This window comes from Schistocerca cancellata, chromosome 3, assembly GCF_023864275.1.
Source record: "Schistocerca cancellata isolate TAMUIC-IGC-003103 chromosome 3, iqSchCanc2.1, whole genome shotgun sequence".
NCBI classification, from domain to species: Eukaryota; Metazoa; Arthropoda; class Insecta; order Orthoptera; family Acrididae; genus Schistocerca; species Schistocerca cancellata.
The window spans coordinates 229586983-229614734 of NC_064628.1; the positions used below are offsets into that span (position 1 = coordinate 229586983).

The window sequence follows — 27752 nt, forward strand, 5'->3', positions numbered from 1 at the left end:
GAACACTTTGTAAGTTTATAATGGTTGTTATCAGTGTGATGTTATCAACATACAATACATTCCTACATGGTATGTGACTTGAGAAATCATTTATACACACAAAGAAGAGGAAAGGTCCAGAAACCAATACCTGTGGTATTCCATGTTTTATTTTCAACAACCGTGATGCCTGGCTATTTGGATATACTAACCGTAGTCTGTCAGACAGGGAGGTTCTAAATATATACTGCTCACCATTAAAATTGCTATGCCAAGAAGAAATGCAGATGATAAACGGGTATTCATTGGACAAATATATTATACAATAACTGACATGTGATTACATTTTCACGCAATTTGGGTGTATAGATCCTGAGAAATCAGTACTCAGAACAACCACCTCTGGCCGTAACAAAAACCTTGATACACCTGGGTATTGAGTCAAACAGAGCTTGGATGATGTGTACAGGTACAGCTGCCCATGCAGCTTCAAAACGATACCACAGTTTATCAAGAGTAGTGACTGGCGTATTGTGACGAGCCAGTTGCTCGGTCACCATTTGCCAGACGTTTTCAATTGGTGAGAGATCTGGAGAATGTGCTGGCGAGGGCAGCAGTCAAACATTTTCTGTATCCAGAAAGGCCCGTACAGGTCCTGCAACATGCGGTCGTGCATTATCCTGCTGAAATGTAGGGTTTTGCAGGGATCAAATGAAGGGTAGAGCCACGGGTCGTAACACATCTGAAATGTAACGTCCAGTGTTCAAAGTGCCATCAATGCAAACAAGAGGTGACCGAGACATGTAACCAATGGCACCCGATACCATAACGCCAGATGAAATGCCAGTATGACAATGACGAATACACGAACACACTTTTTGCCATTTGTGCGCCCAGGTTCGTCATTGAGTACACCATCGCAAGCGCTCCTGTCTGTGATGCAGCATCAAGGGTAACTGCAGCCATGGTCTCCAAGCTGATAGTCCATGCTGCTGCAAATTTGTCAAACTGTTCGTGCAGATGGTTGTTGTCTTGCAAACGTCCCCATGTTTACTCAGGGATCGAGATGTGCCTGCACGGTCCGTTACAGCCATGTGGATAAGATGCCTGTCATCTCAACTGCTAGTGATATGAGGCCATTGGGATCCAGCATGGCATTCCATATTACCCTCCTAAAACCACCGATTCCATATTTCGCTAACAGTCATTGGATCTCGACCAACACGAGCAACAATGTTGCAATATGATAAACCGCAATCGCGATAGGCTACAATCCGACCTTTAACAAAGTCGGAAACGTGATGGTACGCATTTCTCCTCCTTAGACTAGGTATCACAACAACGTTTCAGCAGGCAATGCCGGTCAACTGCTGTTTGTGTATGAGAAATCGGCTGGAAACTTTCCTCATGTCAGCACGTTGTAGGTGTCGCCACCAGTGCCAACCTTGTGTGAATGATCTGAAAAGCTAATCATTTGCATATAGCAGCATCTTCTTCCTGTCAGTTAAATTTTACATCTGTAGCACGCCATCTTCGTGGTGCAGCAATTTTAATGGCCAGTAGTTTAGTTGATGATTCATCTCTAATGTCACAGTGAGCTAAGTTTTATTAATATGGTCTTACGTGACAGTGAGCCGAAGACTTTGCTCAAGTCTGTAGGCATAGCGCTGTACCATATCTCTTTCCAACACCTTCATGTATTATATCTAGCAGATTTCTTACTGCTTTTGCTGTTGACAGGTCTTATCTAAAGCCAAACTGGTTTGCATTCAGTAACATGTTATTTTCAATGTAGTCATTTATTTGTTTATGTATGCAGATTTTTAATACTTGTGATACAATTAGAACAATTGAGATAGATTTATAATTACTGGGGAATTGTATTCCTATTTTCTTAAATGTCAGGAGTGAAAACACTGTAGCCACAATTTTGTTGACTAGATAAAGCAATGGCATTTATATTTCATTTTATATGCTCTTTATGACAAAATTACTCATTCCATAATAGTTCTCTGTTTTAGGATTTCTGAGCTTGTTAATTGATTTGCTAATATTGTGGAGAGTTATTTTAGACCATGAGAATATATACCTGGGATGCGACTGAATGAGGTGTCAGAACTCATTGCCCTCCTCTCAAGAATTTATGGGAATTAGGTAGCCTGTGTGTGCAGATGTGTTACTATATGTATATTTGGTAGAAGTGTCTCAGTGACTGTGTTGTTGTTGCAGCTTAAATGATTACTGCCTGTACAGCTGGATGTTGGTGCAGTGGCAGAGTGCTGCATGCTCTTATGCATCCTAATACCTTCTTCATCATGCCAATGTTAGGGCCTGAATCCACTGTCTTCCAGGGGAACAGCTGCTTGGCACCTGTACTGTGGGATGGAGACAAGCTTGTGGCGGCTCCATTATGCTCTGGGGAACACTCGCATAGGCATCCATGGATCCAGTGGAGCTTGTGCATGGCACCATGTTGGCCAAGGAGTATCATGTGCTGGTTACAGACCATGTACACCTCTTCATGATGTTCATGTTTTACGACAGCAGTGGCATTTTTCAGCCAAGATCATGTGCTGTGTCACAAGGCCAGGAGCGTGATGGTGTGGTTTGAGGAACACATTGGTGAGTTCTGATTGATGTGCTGGGCAACCAACTTGCCAGATCTGAATACAATCAAACACATCTGGGGTATGATTGAATGAAGTGTCAGAACTCATTTCCCCCCTCTCAAGAATTTATGGGAATTAGGTAACCTTTGTGTGCAGATGTGTTAATTCCCTCCAGTGACCTACCAAGGTCTCATAGCTTCCATACCATAATGTGTTGCCACTGTTATCCATGCCAAAGTTGGGACATACTGGCTATTTGGTAGTTGGTCATAATGTTCTGGCTGATCAGTGTATGTCAGCCTGTCATGTATTATTTTATTGTTCATTGCAAGGGCTCTTTATATGTGAAAGTTTTCCTGTAATGATGACTGAGGAAGACACAGTTATAGTTGCAAGAAGATATACAGAAACACACACAACCAACACACAGTGAAAGTGAAGTGTTCAATTGACATGTGTTCACAAATACCAAATATTGGGGATGCTGGTATACACAGGTGAGCTGAATACTACTCCTGGATGACATATTTGGAATAACAAGATCAAAAAATCGCAATGAGCACACCTTACAAAAGTTGTGCTCAACAAAATTATTTCTTTATTCACAGTAAGAGAATAACAAAAAAGTGTAATACAGTAACTAATTTGGAAACATTATATAACACAATTATTATATACTTATAACAAACTTATATTACAGGTCACTGAAGACGCTTCATTCATTCTAAAAAAACTAAAGGGGATAGAGGGAGAGAGAGAGAGAGAGAGAGAGAGAGAGAGAGAGAGAGAGAGAGAGAGAGAAGGAATTATCTGAATTGGATGGAAGTCAGTAGATACAATGTGCATGTCTCCCACCACTGTCCAGGACATCTCCAGACTGGCTGGTCATTGGGGTTCATTTTGAAGTTGGACTCATCACTGAAGACAATTCTACTCCAGTCAATAAGATTTCAAGCCAAATATACCTAACACCACTGCAAATGTGCTTGTTGGTGCATGAAAGTCAATCATAGTCAGTGTAAGGAACAATGTCAGTTCAGCCCCCTTTCTGAGAGCTACCTGTTAATGGTCTTTGTAGTCACTGAAGCACCAGTTGCCCATTGAACCAATGATAATGGTGACTCTGGGGCTCCAAATGTCTCTCTGATGATTGCTCAGTCCTCACATTCTGTTGTCTCTCTAGGTCCACTGCTTCCTTCTTGACACTATGTTTGGCCATGGTTCATTCATCTTGCCAACATCACCAAATAGTGGCATTCCTTCTATTCAAATGTCAAGTGATTTGCCAATTATTCCAGCTGGGTTCCTTTAGCCCAGCAAGGCATAGTTATTATCCAACTAAGAACACAGAATGAAATTTGCAAACTTTATACCCTGGTATGAACTTGCCTCTGTTTACTATCCTAGCCAGCTGTGTGGCGAAACTGCACTGCAGCATTACATGTTCATCTAATGGCTGCCAAAGTTTACAGTTTTGCAACTTCCATCAATACCTGTGTGACAATCAGTTTGTGACCAGTAAGCATAATCCATTGTGGTGCATCATTTCTATTTCTCTATATTTTCCTGTAGCTGCATAGACATACAACAACTCCAGGTGTATGAACGCAACTAAGGAATGACAGAAAACATAAAAATGATGATATTACAGAAATGTCAGTTATTTCCCAGCATTTCCCATCAAATTATACACCTGTTTCAAGAATATCAGTCTCAGATTCCATAAGATCGTGTAAGACATCAAATTCAATCAGACTTCCAAAATAAACAACAGAATTCCACAATAGATGATTCAGGATGGAATAATGAGAAGATTAGGAAAAGGATAGATTGCTACTCAGACATAACAAAAAGACTGTTAAAAGTGTGAACTTTCAGCCGAAAGCACTTCCTCTAAAGTAGACAACACACATCCATTCACACAAGCACAACTCAGACACACATACATGTGATCACTGTCTCTCACCACTGAGGCCAGAATATGAATAACTGTGCATGATGGGAGAAGCACTGTGTGTGGTGAGAGCAAAGAGGACACTGGGTCAGGGAGGGGGAGTGATAGTAAGGTAGGGGTTGGTGTCAGTGGAGTGCTGCTTGTGGGAGCGTACAGGGGCAGTGTAGTGCAGTTAGGTGCAGGCAGGAGGTTTGACGGAGGAGGGGGGAGGTAGTGGGAAAGAAGAGAAGTGCAAAAGAGGAAGAGGCAAAAAGAGTGTGGGTGCATTGGTGGAACAGAAGGCTGTGCTGTGCTAGAGTGGGAGCAGGGAATGGGCTAGGTAGGCAAAGGGCAGGGCCTAAGGAAGTTTGAGGCAAGGAGGGTTACAGAAACATGGGATATATTGCTGGGAGTATTCCACCTGCACAGTTCAGAAAAGCTGGTGTTGGTAGGAAGGATCCAGGTGGCGCAGACTGTGGAGCTGTCATTGAAGTAGAGAACATTGTGTTGGGCAGCATGTTCAGCAACTGGATGGTCCAGCTGTCTATTGGCCACAGTCAGTTGGTGGCCATTCACATGGACAAACTGCGTGTTGGTTGTCATCCCCATGTAGAATGACAGTGGTTGCAGTTTAGCTTGCAAATCTCATAGGTGCTTTCACTTGTAGCCCAGCCTTTGATGGGATAAGTGATACCCTGCCTTTGATGAGATAGCTGATGCTTGTGACAGGACTGGAACAGGTGGTGGTGGGAGGATGTATTGGATAGGTGGTGGTAAGAGGATGTATGGGATAGGTATTGCATTTAGGTCTATTGCAGGGATATGAACCATGAGGCAAGTGGTTGGGAGGATGGGTGGAGAAGGTATGGATGAGGATGTTGTTTAGGTTTGGTGGGCAATGTAATACCGCTGTGATGGGGGTGGGGAGGATAGGTGGTATGATATTCCTCTTTTCAGGGTATCATGACAGGTAATCAAAACCCTGGCACAGAATGTATTTCAGTTGCTCCATTCTTGGGTGGTAATGAGTCACAAAGGATGCTCTCCTTTGTGGCCAGATGGTGGTGGGACTTTTGGAAAAGGGTGGTGATTTATAGATAAGGCATGGGAGATTGGTTTCTGTTCCAGGTTGGGAGGGTAATATCGGTTTGTGAAAACTTCCACCTCAGATATGGCTACACCAGTACCTCTGTCCGTATCAAACCTACCAACTATCGGGAATACTTCTACTTCAACAGCTGCCACCCATTCCACACCAAGAATTCCCTTCCATATAGCCTAGTCTCCCATGGCTGTTGCATCTGTAGAGATGAGATGTCCCTCTCCAAATATACCAAGGGTCTCATTGAGGCCTTCGCAAACTACAGTTACTTTCCCAAACCATACAGAAACAGATCTCCCAAGCCTTATCTGTCCAGTCATCCACCACCTCCAAATGTCCCACCATTTGGCCACAAAGGAGCATTCTCTCATGACTCAGTACTACTCAGGACTGAAGTAACTGAATCACATTCTCTGTCAGTGTTTCAACTATCTCTCTTCATGCCCTGAAATTAGGAGTGTCATACCCACTATCTTTCCCACCCCTCCAACAGGATATTCCACTGCCCACCAAATCTACACAATATCTTCATCCATCCCTACTCCCCCCTCCCCCCCACTCCCAACCCCTCACCTCATGCCTCACATCTCTGCAACAGATCTATAGACCTAGATGTAAGACCTGTCCCATACATCCTCCCACTACCAACACCTACTCGAGTCTGATCACAAGCATCACCAATCCCATCAAAGGCAGAGCTACCTCTGAAAGTAGTTAGGTGATCTACTAGCTAAGATGCAACCACTGTGCTGCATTCTATGTGGGCATGACAGCCAGCAAGCTGTTTGTCCACATGAATGGCCACTGACAAACTGTGGCCAAGAGACAGTTGGACCAAGCATGAAACTCAACACAATTTTCTCTATTGCAATCACTGCTTCACAGTCTCTGCTACTTGACTCCTTCCTATGAACACCAGGTTTTCTGAACTGTGCAGTTGCAAACTATCCCTGCAATATATGCTATATTCCTGTAACCCTCCTAGCCTCAACCTTTGTTAGTCCCTGACCTTCACCCACCTACCCCCTTCGCTGCTCCCACTGTAGTACTACACAGCCTTCTGTTCTGCCAATGCACCCACGGTCTTTTTTCTTCTCCTCTATTCCTCTCCTTTTCTGCTCCCCTCCCCACTCCCCACTCTTCCCCCCCCCCCCCCAAATCTACCTGCCCTACCCTGTCCCCACCATGTCCCTGCATGCTCCCACAAGCAGCACTTTATTGTCCACCACATCCTACCCTGCTACTTACTACAGACACAGTAAAACTATTTGAAGAGAACCCACTGACTTACAACAAACAACCCCAGATAATGGTAGAGAAATAGTAAAAACCCTTAAAGTAATCACATCTCAAGATTACTTTCAGTTTCAAAGGAACATTACTTACAAAAAGATGGATTTCAAATAAGATCCCCAATATCAGGACTATTGGCAAACATATTCATCAACCTTGTAGGAAATGCTCACAGTAATCACCAAGAAAGGATACAGTATTGTATACTGGTGCAGAGTAGGGGATGATATAATCTGTATGATAGATGAAGCAGCAGAGAAGATAAATTAACTTCATGCAGACATAAACAATATACATAAAAATATCCAATTCACCATGGGAAAAAGCACAACAACAAATACACTTCTTGGACATAGCAATAAAGAGAGACAGCTATAAGCACACATTTAACATTTACAGAACAGCAGCATTTATGCATGCTACACCAAACCACCCATAAAACCACAGACTTGTAGCTTGCCAACACATGCTACACAGACTGAATAAAGTCCCACTCAGAAGAGCAGATTATGAATAAGAATTAGGAACAATGCATCTCATAACCATAAACTATATATATGAACAGGAACGCTCATGACATGACTAACAAAAAGTAATGGCACACTTTAACATGAAAACACAAAGCAACACACAGACTAGCAAATGTAATAAAGAAATGAGGATTGTACATAACATACAGAACATGAAATACACTCAATTCACATTTACAAATATGTTTTGTTGTTGTCAAAGAACTGTAGATTCTACATAAACCATCAAAACTGCCACACATTTACTGAACTCATGTACACAAAATGTGTGTAGCTCCCATTTTGCCCTGTTCAAGCTCTAAATACCCTCCACTAGGGCGCTCTGCAATTAAATAGTGCCAGGAAATGCAGATAAAAATAATTTTCTCTGAAAAATGGAAATAATCATGGATAAACTTGTCAGCTCAAGTGATTTTTATCATTTTAGCATGACAAGTGTACCTCAAAATATATCTGTCCACTCACAATCCCTTTTCATATGCCCGGTGGGTGTGTGTGTGCGTGTGATGGGGAAGGGTCGGAGGGGGGGGGGGGGGGGGGGTTGAATCTGTCCTAATTCATATAGTAGGACAACCAGAAATAATTCTTAATAAGTTTGTGCTACAAACTTTCATTACTGTAGCACATTCAAAATGAACATGTTCCAATCACTTGTTACCCCAATGCATGTTAGTGCCAACTAGGAAACAAATAACCAATTCAGTGAACACATATTGCAAACTATGAATATTTGACATATAGCACTGAAGCCCAGGCTTTCTGTAACCTGCAGTAATTATTTGCAGATTTTTATAGTCTGCTTTCTATTAACTGTTTTAAGAAAGATAATTAATTCTGTAACTTTCCTATACTCTTGATGAAATTCTCATGCTATAATATTTTTCTGATACAAATCTGAACAATGAATAATAAATTCCTTTTCAGACCAACAAGGGGCAAGGGGCCACATGAGTTAACAGCTACTGCAATAGATGAGCTCCGAAGAAATGATATCTCCCTCTCAAGGTATCACATACTTCAACAATTCTGTTTGCTACTGATAAAATGTGTGCTACTTCAGGCAAGTTGCATCAAGATGAGAAGAGATAATGTTTAATGTTTGTAGCTATCATTGCTATCACTGAAAGATAACAATTGGTCAGATAAACTAATTCATTTAAATACTAAACGTATTCATTACACTGTCTGGTTAGTTTGTGATTTCACATCAAGTGTGCAACATATTTCAGCCCTATTCATTAGCAGCTACAGGTAAGTGACATAAAGATTTTTGTAAGTTATTATTAAAAGCATTTTATCTCATTTTATTTCATATAATGTTCACCCTAATTATCTTCCATTACTTTTCTTTCTGCAGTCATGGGCATTACTTACCATAAAATATTAGCAAACTATTGTATTTCTTGTCTACTTTACACAAGCAATTTCTTCAATGTATGGAATAATGTGAGTTAGTGAAGGTGTAATATTATCACCAAACTCATATATAAGTCAATTACTTGCAAACACATAGGCCTTTGTAAATTGCTACACATGCAATAAAGACATAATAGTTTGCTTATGGCAAATTGATATGAGTGTAAGGCATATGAATGGACCAAAGACATCCATCTTGTCCTTTGTCCAAAACTATGCAGATATTAAGCATTACTCGAGTCTTATGTATTTTAAACACAGCATTGAATGCTTTACTGTCCACTGTTGACAGCACTATTGTTTTGATGAAGTCTATGTCTTTATTGAGGCTCATTAAAACTACCAAGAAACCAAATAACTAAAAAGCTGAAGTAGATAATGCAGTAGCAAGAATTTAATTTATATATTCTGTTGGACAGAAAAGATAAGGAGATCTAAACTGAACTCATCTGATGGCTGAAAGAACTGGTACCCAGTGATAGCAGCAGATATACACAAATGAAAGATGATAAAAAGACTAGATTTCAGAACCAGTTGTTCTCTCATCTCAAAGTATGGTAGATAAGAATTACAGCAACTGAAATTATTTAGATGGAACACCCAGTTTTGTGAGGACAAAGAGTAGTGTAAAATGAAAAATGAACACCCTGAAGCAATGATCCAACATGTTGAAGTTTTATCAATGTAATTATATAAGAAGAAAACACAGTTGAGAAAACAAATAAGTTGTGAGACAGATTTTCTGGCCCTTCTGTATGTAAGTAGGCCTACTGGCCAGCAAATCTGTCTCATATTTTGTTATTGTAATAATTTTATTAATACATGCCTTGTTTTCTGTAAATTCCACCATGAAAGAGATCCTTCAGGGATGAGCAACAATTAAAGTAGTGCCTTAACAGGCAGAAGCAGCCATTGCTATTTGTGTAAATGATATTAAAAATAAATTAAATTAGTGCTAATCTACTCACACTGTTATTTATGTGGTTACTTTTACATTCTTTACAAATCAGGATATTATGTGTACTAGTAACAGAGCAGGTGCTTTGAAAAAAGATACTGCTTTTCCTTTTACACTACTCAGCTGCTGTTTCTATCTAGTAGGTCATACTAAGTACACTCCTGGAAATTGAAATAAGAACACCGTGAATTCATTGTCCCAGGAAGGGGAAACTTTATTGACACATTCCTGGGGTCAGATACATCACATGATCACACTGACAGAACCACAGGCACATAGACACAGGCAACAGAGCATGCACAATGTCGGCACTAGTACAGTGTATATCCACCTTTTGCAGCAATGCAGGCTGCTATTCTCCCATGGAGACGATCGTAGAGATGCTGGATGCAGTCCTGTGGAACGGCTTGCCATGCCATTTCCACCTGGCGCCTCAGTTGGACCAGCGTTCGTGCTGGACGTGCAGACCGCGTGAGACGACGCTTCATCCAGTCCCAAACATGCTCAATGGGGGACAGATCCGGAGATCTTGCTGGCCAGGGTAGTTGACTTACACCTTCTAGAGCACGTTGGGTGGCACGGGATACATGCAGACGTGCATTGTCCTGTTGGAACGGGAAGTTCCCTTTCCGGTCTAGGAATGGTAGAACGATGGGTTCGATGACGGTTTGGATGTACCGTGCACTATTCAGTGTCCCCTCGACGATCACCAGTGGTGTACGGCCAGTGTAGGAGATCGCTCCCCACACCATGATGCCGGGTGTTGGCCCTGTGTGCCTCGGTTGTATGCAGTCCTGATTGTGGCGCTCACCTGCACGGCGCCAAACACGCATACGACCATCATTGGCACCAAGGCAGAAGCGACTCTCATCGCTGAAGACGACACGTCTCCATTCGTCCCTCCATTCACGCCTGTCGCGACACCTCTGGAGGCGGGCTGCACGATGTTGGGGCGTGAGCGGAAGACGGCCTAACGGTGTACGGGACTGTAGCCCAGCTTCATGGAGACGGTTGCGAATGGTCCTCGCCGATACCCCAGGAGCAACAGTGTCCCTAATTTGCTGGGAAGTGGCGGTGCGGTCCCCTACGGCACTGCGTAGGATCCTACGGTCTTGGCGTGCATCCGTGCATTGCTGCGGTCCGGTCCCAGGTCGACGGGCACGTGCACCTTCCGCCGACCACTGGCGACAACATCGATGTACTGTGGAGACCTCACGCCCCACGTGTTGAGCAATTCGGCGGTACGTCCACCCGGCCTCCCGCATGCCCACTATACGCCCTCGCTCAAAGTCCGTCAACTGCACATACGGTTCACATCCACGCTGTCGCAGCATGCTACCAGTGTTAAAGACTGCGATGGAGCTCCATATGCCACGGCAAACTGGCTGACACTGACGGCGGCAGTGCACAAATGCTGCGCAGCTAGCGCCATTCGACGGCCAACACCGCGGTTCCTGGTGTGTTCGCTGTGCCGTGCGTGTGATCATTGCTTGTACAGCCCTCTCGCAGTGTCCGGAGCAAGTATGGTGGGTCTGACACACCGGTGTCAATGTGTTCTTTTTTCCATTTCCAGGAGTGTATTTGTGTAGCTACACCAATCTGTGTTTCCTGCAGTGAATATTTTCAGACATGTTTAATGTGAACATTATTATTAACTGAAACTACAGGTCTAAACAGCTATGACCACATTGTGTTGGATAGCAATTTCAGGATCCTTTAGTTCTTTCTCTAGCAACACTTCTGTCTTACCATTGGTCATAGAGAGAATCATAAAAGGGTTGGTCATTATCTTAAGATATAGTGTTTGGTGTTACTTTGACCTATTACCACATAATGTCCCAACACACCTTCAATTATGCATTTTTGTTTTATTTCTCAAATATAAAAGGTAACATAGAGTTATTATTTTACATGCATTTTGGATGAAGTGCACACAATAAAAAAAAATCAGTGCCTATAATATGAATGTGTAACTACTGTTACCACTGGAACACAATAGGGCACAGAGATCTCTAAAAGTTGGGACAGGTACTTTTTTCTAACAGTGGCGTTGAAACTTGGTGTGTATGGATGCCAGTTTGTGCGGTTTCCTAAATCTCTCAACATGAATGTTGATGTTGGGATTGTCTACAGTATCAATACCATTTTCCTCTCCCATTCTTGTCCAATCCAAACTTGTGCACCATCTCTGTTGACTTCATTGTCAACAGATCATCAAACTTCAATCTTTCAAAAATGCAAAGTACAGGCTGGGATAACATCAATATTATGAAACGGGTAGACTGCTAATCACCACACTGAGCAGGCATTCAGTCATTGCCAGGCATGTGTGCATGTGAGTTGTGCTTTTGTGAATGTGTATATGTTTTCTATTCCCAAAAATTGCCTTTTGGCCGAAAGCTTCAATGTTCACCAGTCTTTTCATTGTGCCTGTCTGTGACTCAGCACCTCCTTATGTGGTGAGTAGCAGTCTTTACTTTTCATAATATTATTAGATCTCAGTCCATTTTACTTCCACCAGTACTATGAAAATGTTAAAATTTCCTTGACCCCAATGACTCCAAAACTGATACACATCTATTACCTCACTTCCACTATGTTGGTCAAATCTTTGGGAAGGCTTACCACCCTCCTCCAGTATCATAATATGATGTCAAATAAATACAGTAGAGTCATTTCCCTCCATACTGCAGCCATCAACACCACTAGGAAAGGATGACACTGCAGTCAGTCCATCTCTATTTGCCCCTTCGATGGGCATAACATGGAACCTGACCTTTTTCAATCATGTGAGTACTATCCTTGCATGTGTGCATTTACTGGCCCAGTACAATATTTGATAGAACATCTACTAGCCGGCCGGGGTGGCCAATTGGTTCTAGGCACTACAGTCTGGAACCGTGCAGTCGCAGGTTCGAATCCTGCCTCGGGCATGGATGTGTGTGATGTCATTAGGTGGACTGATGGCCTCAGAAGTTAAGTCCCTATTTTCCAAGTTCCCCCATACGTAGAAGTCAAGAGCTGTGTGGTCTGGAGACCATGGTGGGTACTCAATAGCTCCTCTTTGACCTATCCATTATCCAGGTAGCTTTTCATCCAAGTAGGTTCTGACATCTCTGTGGTAGGGAGACAGAGTACTGTCTTGTTGTAGGTAAAATCTTTTATTTCCAGACACCTCTCATATGGCATGTAAAATTGATGTCTGCAGCATAAGAAGATACACCTCATCATTTATGTTACCTTCAAGGAAGAATGGGCCCATCAAACTGTGTGATGAAGACCACACCACACTTTAATACCCCGTAGATTAACATGTTTCCCCACATGAATGTGAGGATTTTCAGGAACCCAGTACATGCCGTTATGGTACTTTGCAGTACCATTTAGTCTGAATTGTGCCTCATCAGACCAGATAACTGTCACCGCAAATCTTTCATCCTCATGAAGCAAGCCTTCATACTTGCAGTGATCTTGGAAAGCACTCTTTCCACTTTAAAGCCTTCAGAATTCATTGTACACATGATTGGATTACCCTGCTTCACAGATTTTTGAGATGACATTGTGAAATGTTGCAACAGAGCAGCACTGGGGGGTTAACTTGTTGATGTTTTCTGTTGCCCAGACCTTTCTTTGTGCACATACTGAGCAGTACCATCAGCTTCAAATTTAATCCGAATACAATAAATTGTTGTGCATGTTGGTGGCTGAGTTCCACAAACATTATGCTGTTGCTGTTGTACCTCCATCATATTTTCATACTTCATTTAATATGGCCTTGTATTGCTCAAACACGAGTCTTATGTCACTCATTGCTGCACTCTCATCTGCTGGAAAACGTGCACCAAGATCTGTTGAGAAAACAATGGACTCCACTACCATACAAAACTGCAATCATATGTCAATTTGTTTGAAAGATACTATCAAAGTGTGTCTATATTTTCATGTACTGCTCTGTATTTGAGTAGTGTATAGAGACTATATGCTTTTGGAAAAATGATTTATATTTTATTTTTTAATTTCTGATGATTATATTATAATATAGTTGTTTGATCACCAATATAATTTTTTATTTATCATCTCATTACACATTTCAGGATAACCATCATGAGATCTGTGGTACAAAACATACAATATGAGACAAGATAGTAGCAATGCGATGAAGCAGAGAAACATATCTGTCCTATATTGTATATTTATAAAGTACCACTTACTGGATGATGGTGTTATCCCAAAACACATAATGAAATGGTAAATAAAAAATTATGTTGGTGACCAAGACGAATGTATTGCCATTCAGTGCTAAAGATAGTCACAGGTCTCTGCAGAAGCATGTGGTCTGAAGTGAATAAATAGCTAAATAAAATTTTTGACAGTTATTAGTTTTCTGAAATCTTTCTGTGTTTATAAAAATTGACACAGCAAAATACAAGGCCCTGGAAAAGGATACAATGGTTATTTGCAAATTATTTTATATCTTAATATTGCGAACATTTGTTTATTTTGATGTTGCTCATAACTGTCATCAAAGTGTAAATAAATTGTGTTTCTAGGCAAGTTCAATAGTTCTCAAATTACATCCTTTTATTGTAGTTACAAAATTCCTCTAGCATTTGGTTATTATTGAAATGAGTCATTTGCATGGTGAATATGCATAAAAATGTGTCATTGCATTTTACATAAATGAAAATAATTTTCTGTTGCAACAAAATTCCACATGTCCTAATGGAAAATTGTCTTGTGTCACAACTATACCCAACTCTCACTAGTCCTTTATCATGATCCTGGTAAAAATAAATGGACTGGACTACATAAGCTAGCCCTGTAACTTATACATCATTATAAATAATTAAAATTGAATGTGTACTGGCTCTGCAATTTTCTGTTAGTCATAGACAAATATTATTAATCCATGAAAAGATTTGAATGAGTCAAGAAAATAATGACTATATGAACAACACTATTTCTGTGTGATGTATTAGTTATAGTTATGAATTTATGCTTTACTTATTTCTGGCAGATTTCAAGATGTTTCCATCTTTAGTGAAGAAAATGACTAAAAAAAAGCAGTTTAATGACACCAATATTTCTCAGAGTAGTCTAGCAAGAGTACTTACACTTTTTGATCTCATTGCACTGGGTGCTGGCAGCACACTTGGCCTTGGTGCATATGTCGTGTCTGGATCTGTGTCAAGAAATGAAGCTGGTCCAGCAATAGCAATCTCATTTTTCATTGCAGCTGTAGCATCATTGTTGGCAGGTAATTAAAAAAAATTACCATTATACTAAAAATTGATTCCATGATTTTATGAATACACAGGCAGCTCAGAATTAATCTATATTTCATTTTATTTCATTCCATATAACTAATCATTAAAAAGAACTTTAACAGATGTGGACTGAAACCAAATATAGATTATAAGCAGTGTGGTTTCAGTTGCCTGTGACTGCAGTTGTGTGTTTGAGTTGCATTTGTGTGTGTGTGTGTGTGTGTGTGTGTGTGTGTGTGTGTGTGTGCACTTATGTGTGTCTATTGTTGATGAAGGCCCATGGCTGAAAGCTTTAATTGTGAGAATCTTTTTTTTGTGCCTCTCTGTGACTCAGCATCTCCACTATATGGTGAGTAGCAAATTTCCTCCTATCCAATTACTACTGGTTGTTTATGAAGAACTTATAGAAGTTTACACTTCTTTTCGGATAATAGATGTAAAATCTTAATGAATTTCTCACTGTGCATAATGATCTAGAAGACTTTGAAAACTATTGAGTGTAATAAATGTTGCGTCTGAAGCATTTTTCAATGTACTTTACTCCCCTATGTTGTACAAAATTGGGAATGTATCAGGAAGCATTCATTCACACATCACGTTCCAAAAATCCCATCATGAATGAGAGACTTCAGTTGTTCACAAACAGGTTCCATGGTGTAGCAACTACAGTTGCTGCTTGGCAACAGGTGGCTCATTGGTTTGATTTCTGTCTCTTACAATTATTTCTCAAATAACATTTGTGATTACTGGAAGATCTTGGGAGTAACTTTTTTTATCTTAATCCCTACACCACCCTACCCCCTTTCACAGCTTACCTTCATTGTCAAATAGATAATTCCTTGATGCCTCAGGATGAGTCCTTTTAATTGTTTCCTTCTTTTCATCAAGTTTTGCCATATTTCCCAATTTGATACAATACCTCCACATTAATTGACCAATCTACAAATATAATCATTAGATTTGTCCTATTCCCTTCTAGTCTGAACTATTTATAGTCCCTGTTTCACTTCTGTATAAGGCTACGCTTCAGACAAATGCTTTAAGGAAAGACTTCCTAACATTTAAATTTATGCCTCTTTCTCATAAATGTTTTTCTTGCTATTTCCGGTCTACATTTCATATCCCTTATACTTCAGCCTTAATTAATAATACTGCTGCCCAAATAACAAATCTGATCCACTGCTTCTAGTATCTCTTTTCCTAATGAAATCCCTTAGCATCACACAATTTAATTTGACTTCATTCCATTGTCCTTGTTTTATTTTTATTGATGTTCATGCTATAATCTATATTCAAGGTACTATCCATTCTGTTCAACTATTCTTACAAATCTTATGCCATCTCTGACAAACAAAAATGTCATCAGCAGAGACTGAAGTTCTTATTTCTTCCTCCTGACTTTGATTCCTTCTCCAAATTTCTCCTTGGTTTCCTTCATACATTGCTCAATGTATGGATTGAATAGCTTTCAAATGTGTGGTACCCATATTGGATAGAAGTAACTGGAGATATTGAACATACACAGAGAAGAGCAGCACAGATGGTCACAGGTTTGTTTAATCTGTGGGTGAGTGTCACAGAGATACCAAAGGAACTGAACTTGCAGACTCTTCAAGCAGACATAGACTATCCTGAGAAAGTCTTTTAACAAAGTTTCGAGAACTGGCTTCAAATGACTGCTCTAAGGATGTACTACAACCACCTATGTATTGCTTACATAGGGATTGTGAGGATAAGATTAGATACCACACACACAGAGGCATTCAAACAATCATTCTTTCCATGCTCCATATGTTAATGTAAAAGGAAGAAACCCTAATAACTGGTACAATGGGGTGTACCCTCTGCCATGCACCTCTAGGGGGTTTCAGAGTATAGATGTAGCATTTAGAAACTTGTTTCTTCATCATGGGAGGGAGAGGAGGGAGGGAAAAACGGCAAAAGAAGTGAAAGTGGATGCAGGTCACTCACAACCTATGTTATGAGGCACTGTGGGGAAGGTAAGCAAAGATTGAGTAAAAGGCTTAAAATGAAGTCAAGATAATTTATTGTAAGTAGTGTGCAAGCTTTGAAGCAAAGAAGATAGTCTGATACGTGTATATGAGATGAATAATATTAAGTAAGAAGAGAAAGATAATGAAGCACAAAGTAAATAATGAAAGCGGAATTGGGGGCGGATTGAAACACACACACACACACACACACACACACACACACACACACACACACAGAGAGAGAGAGAGAGAGAGAGAGAGAGAGAGAGAGCATATACATGCGCACCTATATCTATATACTACACACACACGTGGAGAGAGGAGAAAAGGGTACAAAAATAAAATAAATAAGTAAACGATCAAAGAGAAGACAAGAGCAGAGGTTAATGTAGGTTGAGTTGGGGTGGGGGGTGGATGGAAGGATTTGTTGTAGCACAAGTTCCATCTGTGTTCCTCCACTGAATATTGGGCATCCCCCATGTGGACAATTCGTTTGTCCCCATTCATGTGCTCAACAGTTTGGAGGTTGCCATACCAATGTAGAATGGCTTGCAATGAATGCATGTCGGCTGATAAATGATATGTTGTTTTGATATTTCACTTACGGCCTTGCCTTGAATGGTATAAGTTTTATCAGGGGTGGGGCTGGAGGAGGTGGTAGTGAAGGGATGCATGGGGCAGGTTTTGCAGCAGAGTCGGTAACAGTTGTAGGATCTTTTAAGTTGGGAAAGTGGTTGGAATGTTGTAGGGTCTGACGAGGATGTTGAGGACATTAAGAGAATGATGAAATACCACTTTGGGTGGCATAGGGAGGATATTATGGAGGGATGATCTCATATCAGGGCTTCAGCATAACTGTAGGGACATAGCACCTGCTACATACATTACACGAGCCATATGCATCCTCCCATGCAACACCATTCCTTCACAATTGCACAGATATGAACTTGTGGTCCAACACATCCTTTCGTCCCACCACTCCTGAACTCAGCCTACATTAAACTCTGTTCCTGTCTCCTCTTTGATCATTTATTCATTTATCTGAGAGCTTAAAAGTGGAAGATAGATAATATGTGAGACACTGCTGAAACACCGCACACAAATAAGTAAGAGTGAAAAGCTAAGTACAGTGTTTGTAACAGTGGTGGGAGGGGTGGATGGCGAAAAATAGACAGGTCAAAAAATGAAAGATGTTTAAAACTAAAATGGAATGAAGAAAGGAGTAGTTACTGTGGAGAAATACTGAGACAGAAGGATTTAACGTAAATTAAGGCCAGATCAGTGATGAGAACCAAGGATATGTTGTAGCACTAGTTCCCCCCCTGCAGTGTTCTGAGACACTGGTGTCTGGGGGAAGAATCCAGATGTTGCATGTGGTGAAAAGGCACTAAGGTCATGACTGTCATGTTGCAGAGCATGCTCTGCAACAGGGTATTGTGTGATGCTAGTATACACCCCTGTGTCTATGCCCATTCATCCTAACTGATAACTGCATGGTAGTCGTGCCAGTGTAAAAGGGCAAACAGTGTTTACATAACAGCTGGTGTATGACATTTGTCATTTCACAGGTGGCTCTCCCTTTGGTAGTATATGTTTTGCCAGTTACAAGGCTGGTATATGTGGTGGTATGAGGATGCATAGGGCAAGTCTTGCAGCAAGGACAGTCACACGGGTAGGAGCCATAGGGTAGGGAGATGGGTGCAGAAGGAGAACAGGGTTGGATAAGGATATTGCAGAGCTTGTAAGGGTGATGAAAAACTATTCTATAAGTGTGGTGGGTTGAATCTCATACACAATGGATCTCATTTCAGGGCATGATTTTAGGAAGTCATGGCCTTGTCAAAGCAGCTATTAATACATTCAAGAACTGGACAATACTGAGTGACAAGTGATGTGCTCCGAAGTTGTTTTTTGGAGGGATCAGCAGTACCAGGATTGGAAGTGATGGCACAGGAAACCTGCTTTTGAACTATACTGCTGTGGTAATTATGTCCAGTGAAGGCTGAGGTGAGCAAGGTGGTGTATTGATGTAAAGACTGCATCCAAAGCAGGGACTGAAGCTTTTCTTCAAATGCCAAGGCTATGTGGGAGGGAATGTTTGACATGGAAAGGATGGCAGCTGTCAAAATGTAAGTACTGTTGTTTGTAAGTAGGTTGAATGTAGAGAGAAGTGTGTAGTGAGGATGGGATCAAATTCAAGGGAAGTGGCATGGGATTTGAAATAGGACCATGTGAAATTTAATTGGGAGGAGATACAGAGAGATTCCAGGAATTTTAACAAGTCAGCCTTACCATGAGTCCTTATGGTAAAGATGTCATCATTGTATCTAGACCAGACCAGGGACTGAAGCTTATGGATCCCAGGAAAGCCCGCTCCAAGTCACACATGAAAAGGCTGACACAGGAAGGAGCCATCCTGGTTCCCATGGCTGTACCCCTGATCTGTTTGTATGTCTGCCCTTCAAAGGTGAAGTAATTGTTGATAAGTGTAAAGTTGATTGAGTTGAGCAGGAAGGATACCATAGGTTTGGAATCAGGTGGGTGCTGACTGAGGAAACGTTCAGCAGCAGACAGACTATGCACGTGGGGATGTTGGTATACAGGGAGATGGCATCAATGGTGACAAGCAAGGTGTTTGGTGGGAGTGGGACAGCCACAGATTTCAGATGATCTAGGAAATAATTGGGATCTGTAATACAGGAGGTGTTGATCAACTAAGGAAAATATTAATTTAATGGGTGCTTTGAAGTCAATGACTATAGGATGGCCAGGATAAATGGGTTTGTGGATCTTAGGAAGAAGATATTGCTCAACTAAGGAAGATATATGTTCGGTGGGTGCTTTGAAGCCAACAACTATAAGATGACCAGGATGGTTGGGTTAGTAGATGTTAGGAAGAAGGTAAAAGGTAGAGGTGCATAGTTCAGGTAGGGTAAGAAGTTCTTTGAATTGAAGTGTAAGTCCAAGTGAGAGTCCTGAGGTTTTTAGGAGGGACTGCAGGTCAGTTTGAATCACAGGGGTAGGATCATCATGGCATATGCTTTATGTAGAGGTGTCAGACAGCTGATGTAGACCTTCACTAACATATTCCTGTCAGTCAAGTAACACAGTGGTAGATCTTTTGTCTGCTGGGAGGATAATGATGCAGTCATCAGCTTTTAGGGAATGTGGAGCCTGAAGTTCCGTGGAGGACAGTTTAGGGTCATGTTTTAGGGACCTGAGGAAGGGTTGTGAAGCAGTGCTGGATGTGAAGAATTCTTGGAAGGCTTGGAAGGGTTAGTTTTGAGGTATTTGTGGAGCATCAAGTTGGGGTCATGGTGAGAACTGTTCAAGGCAGGGTTCAATGTCAGGTTTGCTGTTGGAAAGGTTTTGGAACTGGATTGCAGAGTGATATTTCCAGATATTTTTCTCACTTCTATATGAGATTTTCCTTTCTGCAGGTCATTTGTGTCAGTATTTTGCAACCCTTATTTGTTAAATTGATAGTTTGGTAATTTTCACACCTCTCAGCACTTGCTTTGTGTGGAAATGAAATTATTAAATTTTTCATGAAGTCTGAGGGCATTTTGTCTGTCACAAGCATCTCATGCACCAAGTGGAACAGTTTTTATGGCTGGGTTTCCCAAGGATCTTGATAACTTTGGGGGACTGTGGTCAACTCCAGGGGCTTTGTCTCTACTTGGGTCTTTCAGTTCTCTGTCAAATTCTTCTCACAGTATCATCTCTGCTTATTACTGGCTTGGCACTGGAGCTTCCTGTATTCATATAGCTGCTTCACTTCCCTCCAAAGATCCCTTTAGTAAGTGGCATTAATCCTCAGTTATGCTTGCTTTGTCAGCCATGCATTTTTCCTCTAACCAAGCCCACTGAGCCGTTTATAGACATCTGTATTGCCTTTTGCATGATTCATTTACCAGTTAAATTCAATATCCCATGTTATCCAAGGATTTTTATTGGGCCTTGTCATCCTGCCTATTTGATCCTCTGCTGCAGTCATTATTTCTCTTGCAAACCTAACCATTTATCTTTTGTTGTATTCCTTTGCCCTGTTTCAGTGAGTCATTGCCTAATGCTCTGTTTGAAATTCTGTACAGTCTCTGGTTCTTTCAATTTGTTCAGGTCCCATCTCCTCAGTTTCCTACTTTTTGCATTATCTTCAGTTTTAATCTACTGTTCATAACAAATCAATTATGGTTTTGCAGTTTAAAATTTCATTTTGAATTCCCTGTCCTACAATTATACAATCTATCTGAACCTTTCTTGTGTCCCCAGGGTTCTTCCACACATACAAGCCTCTTTCTCGATTCGTAAATCGAGTTTTAGCAATGATTAAATTATGCTCTGTGCAGAATTCTACCAGTCTGCTTTTCCTTTCAATTCTTTCCCCACAGTCCATTTTCTTCTAATATTTTTCCTTCTCTGCCTTTTTCTACAGTTCATTCTCCCATCACAATCACATTTATTATTTAACAAAAAGCTGCTCCATTTGCTGTGAAGAACTTTATATAATTCACTACCATTTTCTGCATTTATATTATGCCCTTTTCAAGTGGTTCTCAAAACTGCCATAAATATTATAGGTATTAGAGGGTGAAAAAACTAGATTTACATATGTATGAGTACAGATAGAATATAAAAGTTGTATTATACTGTAGATAATCACATCCAAATGATAAAAATACAAGTCAGGTGGATTTAAAATGTTACATACCCAGTGATATTATGAGGAATAGAATGTCTCAAGACTGTTTAATTTATTACATAATACATATTCTCGAAAACTGGCAAAATATAAAGCCTGGAATTGGTTGTGGACTACATAAAGTCCTATACAGCAACTGGAACTGTTTCTTAATAATTAAACAATCAGTTGTGGAATCAGCATATGGAGAAATTAATAATTTAATTGCTGTTTCCCTTGGCTAGGTGAACAATTTCTTTCATATAATGATGTATTGTTTAAATTTCTTTGTATATAGAGAACATAGACTTGTTTTGCTGTTGTGGTTGCTGGATTTTTATCTATCTTTGCTGCAATAAATTATCCACTGTGCTGTTCTGTTCCTAATGTATTCATTATTAGACATAGTCCTGCATTAATCCTATTTGATTTTGTGTTTATAACCCAAAACTTACCTGACCAAAACTCATGGTCTTTCAATCACTGCACTTCACTAATTCCCACCGTATCTAACTTCAACTTATCTATTTTAATATTTAAATTCACTAACCTACTTACATTCCATACTATGACCTGTAGAATGCCAGTGTCGTTTTTTTAATGACAACCACATTCTGAGATTTTAATAATGAACAGCTTTACCCACAGAATATATTACACAAGATGATCATTAAACCATACAATAGTGCTGCCCAGAAAAAATTTCATTTGTAATTTTCCTTTTGCTTTCATCTGTTGACTGTACCAAAATAATGGTTAATGCTACAAGGCCAGATCACTCAATCATCCAGACTGTTTCCCCTGCAGCTACAAAATTTTGAACCTAATGGAAAAGCTGCTGCCCCCCTTCAGGAATCACAGGTTTTTCTGTCACCTCCATATACACCTCTCCATTGCAGTTGCATCTACATCACATCTATCTACATTGTTTAAGAACACAAGTCACCCAACCTTAACCCTGCAGTGCTCGTGCTCTAAAAAGAAATGTAAGTGGTCGCATGGATTACATATGTATGCCATTCTCTCAACTAAAAACTGAGGCCACTGAATTTTCAAATATTTTTATTGAATGTTTTAATGTGTTACCCATAGTAATGTTCATTAAAACCTATCAACAAAGAGTATACATATGACCTCATATTTGAAAAAACAACAAACTTTTCACAGCAAATCATAATTTTAAGGAAAATAGCATCATTGGCTTTGATTTACTTTCAAAAAACACATATTTGTTTTAAAAAATTTCAATCATGATTTTCTGAACAAGAAACATAGATGATCTTGGAATTATTGGGGCAAACAAATTTTTTTCACATGTTACACACTTTTATTGTACTTCTATTTCTTGACCTTCACAATCATAGCAGTGACCCACAGAACTACTCTGTGCATTCTAAAGTTGCTGGCTGACTTTCCATGAGAGGAATGCCAAGAAAGTCCTTTATTTTGAAGGACAGTCTTCTTGGCAACATTTTTTGTCTAATCTCCACTGAGACAAAGGTTTCATCCAAGACAAAGGCAGATCAATAAGAAAATCTTGACATTGGATAACAGTGTAGTTTTGGTTTGCTGCATAAATGCAAAATGCATTGAGGGCACTAAGGTTCAGCAAATCATAAAATACAGTAAGAGGCCATGTTCTTGAATTTCTGGATATGTCATAAAGCACACATCTTATCAACTAGATCCACACCATTCTTTGTACAGTTGTAATGAGTTATTATATCTGGTTTCTGCTTAGATCCTGTGTCTGCATCAATTTTTGCATCATCGGGCATTGTTGACGTCAAAATCACTACTTTGTTAGGTTTTGGCATGTAAGAAACCAATGTGCAGGGGAGGGTGGAAGCCAAATTTTGATGACTTAATTGGATTTACTTTCGCCACACAAAATTCCCTGGGCACTTGTCTTTTGTCCTTCCGTACTGTGGCAACCATGGTTGTTCTACACTCCTGGAAATGGAAAAAAGAACACATTGACACCGGTGTGTCAGACCCACCATACTTGCTCCGGACACTGCGAGAGGGCTGTACAAGCAATGATCACACGCACGGCACAGCGGACACACCAGGAACCGCGGTGTTGGCCGTCGAATAGTGCTAGCTGCGCAGCATTTGTGCACCGCCGCCGTCAGTGTCAGCCAGTTTGCCGTGGCATACGGAGCTCCATCGCAGTCTTTAACACTGGTAGCATGCCGCGATAGCGTGGACGTGAACCGTATGTGCAGTTGACGGACTTTGAGCGAGGGCATATAGTGGGCATGCGGGAGGCCGGGTGGACGTACCGCCGAATTGCTCAACACGTGGGGCGTGAGGTCTCCACAGTACATCGATGTTGTCGCCAGTGGTCGGCGGAAGGTGCACGTGCCCGTCGACCTGGTACCGGACCGCAGCGACGCACGGATGCACGCCAAGACCGTAGGATCCTACGCAGTGCCGTAGGGGACCGCACCGCCACTTCCCAGCAAATTAGGGACACTGTTGCTCCTGGGGTATCGGCGAGGACCATTCGCAACCGTCTCCATGAAGCTGGGCTACGGTCCCGCACACCGTTAGGCCGTCTTCCACTCACGCCCCAACATCGTGCAGCCCGCCTCCAGTGGTGTCGCGACAGGCGTGAATGGAGGGACGAATGGAGACGTGTCGTCTTCAGCGATGAGAGTCGCTTCTGCCTTGGTGCCAATGATGGTCGTATGCGTGTTTGGCGCCGTGCAGGTGAGCGCCACAATCAGGACTGCATACGACCGAGGCACACAGGGCCAACACCCGGCATCATGGTGTGGGGAGCGATCTCCTACACTGGCCGTACACCACTGGTGATCGTCGAGGGGACACCGAATAGTGCACGGTACATCCAAACCGTCATCGAACCCATCGTTCTACCATTCCTAGACCGGCAAGGGAACTTGCTGTTCCAACAGGACAATGCACGTCCGCATGTATCCCGTGCCACCCAACGTGCTCTAGAAGGTGTAAGTCAACTACCCTGGCCAGCAAGATCTCCGGATCTGTCCCCCATTGAGCATGTTTGGGACTGGATGAAGCGTCGTCTCACGCGGTCTGCACGTCCAGCACGAACGCTGGTCCAACTGAGGCGCCAGGTGGAAATGGCATGGCAAGCCGTTCCACAGGACTGCATCCAGCATCTCTACGATCGTCTCCATGGGAGAATAGCAGCCTGCATTGCTGCGAAAGGTGGATATACACTGTACTAGTGCCGACATTGTGCATGCTCTGTTGCCTGTGTCTATGTGCCTGTGGTTCTGTCAGTGCGATCATGTGATGTATCTGACCCCAGGAATGTGTCAATAAAGTTTCCCCTTCCTGGGACAATTAATTCACGGTGTTCTTATTTCAATTTCCAGGAGTGTATTTTCAGACAGCTGCTTGGCAACATGAAGTGAAGAGAACCAATTGTCCATTGTTATATTAATGTTTCTCCTGAACACAGGAGTATGACTCTTATCACCACATTGCTTCTTTTGTTACTCAAGTGATATGGCCCTTCTGGTTGTTTGCCAGCATATATTTCCAAGTTGAAAGTATAGGGGTAGTGAGCATCCACAAGTGCAAATACCTTCTCTCCATATTTTATGGGCTTGCTGGGAATGTACTGCCTAAATGGACAGTGTCCCTTGAATTCCAAATGTTGTTCTCCCAAAGTCATTTCAGCACTCGGAACAAAGTACTGTTGAAAGTTTACAAGGAACAGATCAAATATTTCATGTACTGGGGCCAGTTTGTCAATTTTTGCACTCACTTCATGATCATTAATATCTTCAAATTGCAAAGTCCTCAAAAGAAATTTAAGTCTTTGCTCAGACATAGTCAAATAAATTGCATCAATTCCAGTATGTTTTATGTGGTCAAACTTTTGGCTTGTCCTCGATCAACTTATTTTTAGCATGCCACTTGTCAAAAGAATCCCAGTAAGTCCCTTTATTTCAGATGTATCTGTTTAACATCTCTCTCTCTCTCTCTCTCTCTCTCTCTCTAGAAAAATTATTCTTGATGTGGTCTATTTTTATGTTAGTGTATTTGGTTATAAGATAAATGATATTATCGTCCAAAAAAAGGGAAATGCAATCTTCAATAATAGCTTCCTGTTGCACAGTTCCTTTAAGACCAGGAGGAACATATACAATGTTATGAGCTTTAGTTCATCCTATATTGAGAGGAGGAGTCTTTGACCAGATTGTGTCATCTACACCAGTATAAAAATCAACCCGTCTGCTTTTCTGGGATGGTTCATCACATGAAAAGTCAGGACTGTTATCAGTTGCCTCAGTTGGTACTTCTCCCTCTTGCTCAGACTCAGATTGATGGTCCTGATCTTCCAGAATATCATTTTCATCATTAGAACTTGAGTCTGGAATATCTTTCTCATCCTCAGTCTCCTTCAGCCATGCCAGAATCTGAGTTTCTTGCCTCTGATCCACAATTTACATAAAATTCAATGAAATTCTACTATTATTTCAAATATTTATACATTGTAAAACAATGATGAATAGATGTAATACATATTCCAACAAATAAGTGAAAAAAGTAGACTAAGGAAAAAAAACTGTTTTTCGAAAATACTTACATAACAGGCCCCATGGACCACAGTGGTAGGCTGCTGACTTTGACGAGGTCCTGTGAGGCAACCACATGTGACCAGCTCTCGCACGACATTGAGGTGGTCCACCAACAATCCATCTTAAAGTACACAGAAGCTCGAAGCATTGTTGCTTCTGGACTTCCAAATTTATTTGAATTTCCACATGTGGATTACATACGTAATCCACGCAACCACTGCAGGATTAACAAGTTGCACAGCTAACAGAGGGATCAACAGCCATGCATGCTGTCTGGGGATGCTGGCAGTTCAGCTCTGTGTGTAATGTCATGTGTATGTCAAAGAAATAGAAATTTATTTTAAAGTGTCATTTCGTTTTGCTGATCCTGCTTTCATAACTTTTACCTGATTCTAGATTGTTCATGACATGGTTTGGTGGAGACACTGGGTACCTAGGACACTGACATTGCTATGGCTCCAATAAGGTTGTGCAAAAGTCATCACATTCATAAGCAGAATTCCAAGCACAAGCAGTACGTTCCTTCTTAGTCTGCATTGTCAGGATACCAATAGATAGAAAGCGTAGATAGAAAGCATAATTGTGTTAAGTGCACATCATACATCCAGCATTGTAATCAGGAAATACTGGCCAGGATCTGACAAAATCGGTAAAGGAATTCAATTAAGTCACCAAATATACAACTGGCCATTAGAGTGCAACATTATAAAGAATTATAAAAAGAAAATTTTATCTTACTGTGCATGTACAGTATTGTAGGATGAATGCTCGACTAAATTTTTAGGTGATTTTGGAGTAAGCACGGTGCATAATTTAAAACACAGAGCTGTAACCTCTGTTGGCAATAATGGCTCTAAGCAGACTGGGCAATGAGTCAAACTGAGCCTGGGTGATAGATCTGGGGACAGCATTCCATGCTACTTCAGCTCTGTAGCACATTTCAACAATTATAATGGATGGCATGCACTGGTGTGCCAGTCTTTCAGTAACCCATGACCTGATGTTTTCAATATTGGTCAGTTCTAGAGAACTTGCTGGATGGGGCAATAGTCAAACACTCTCTGTGTTGAAGTAGGTCGGGACAATATAGGCCACATGTGGTCAGGAATTATCAAGCTGAAAGCTAATGTCTCAGAGACCTCGAAGATAGGGTGCAGAAGTATCAGGAATATAACACCTACTTTGCAAATTGTAGTGGCAGTCAAAAATAAACACTTAAGGCATTCATGAGCCTACATTTACTTCTGGAGGAGGTCAGGTGGATACTACAAAATACACAAAATATTAGATCGCTTTATTAAAACTTGAACAATATGAAATACTTAATCTGGAAACAATCCAGATCCACAGAAATGTCATGTGTATTTGTTACTGTCACTGAACTATATTTCACCACTTGACACAATAGAGAAT

The 27752-nt window shown here is 41.0% G+C and overlaps 1 protein-coding gene across 1 annotated transcript in view; it reads left to right on the top strand.

Moving 5' to 3' along the window:
• The first annotated feature begins 8646 nt into the window (after positions 1-8646).
• The window catches only part of LOC126174860 (cationic amino acid transporter 3-like), a 129837-nt gene continuing 110731 nt past the window's right edge, over positions 8647-27752 (top strand). Inside the window, exons 1-2 of the mRNA XM_049921259.1 lie at positions 8647-8697; positions 14838-15077. Coding sequence (XP_049777216.1) covers positions 14846-15077 — 232 coding nt within the window. The 5' untranslated portion in view covers positions 8647-8697; positions 14838-14845. The remainder of the gene's footprint in view (positions 8698-14837; positions 15078-27752) is intronic.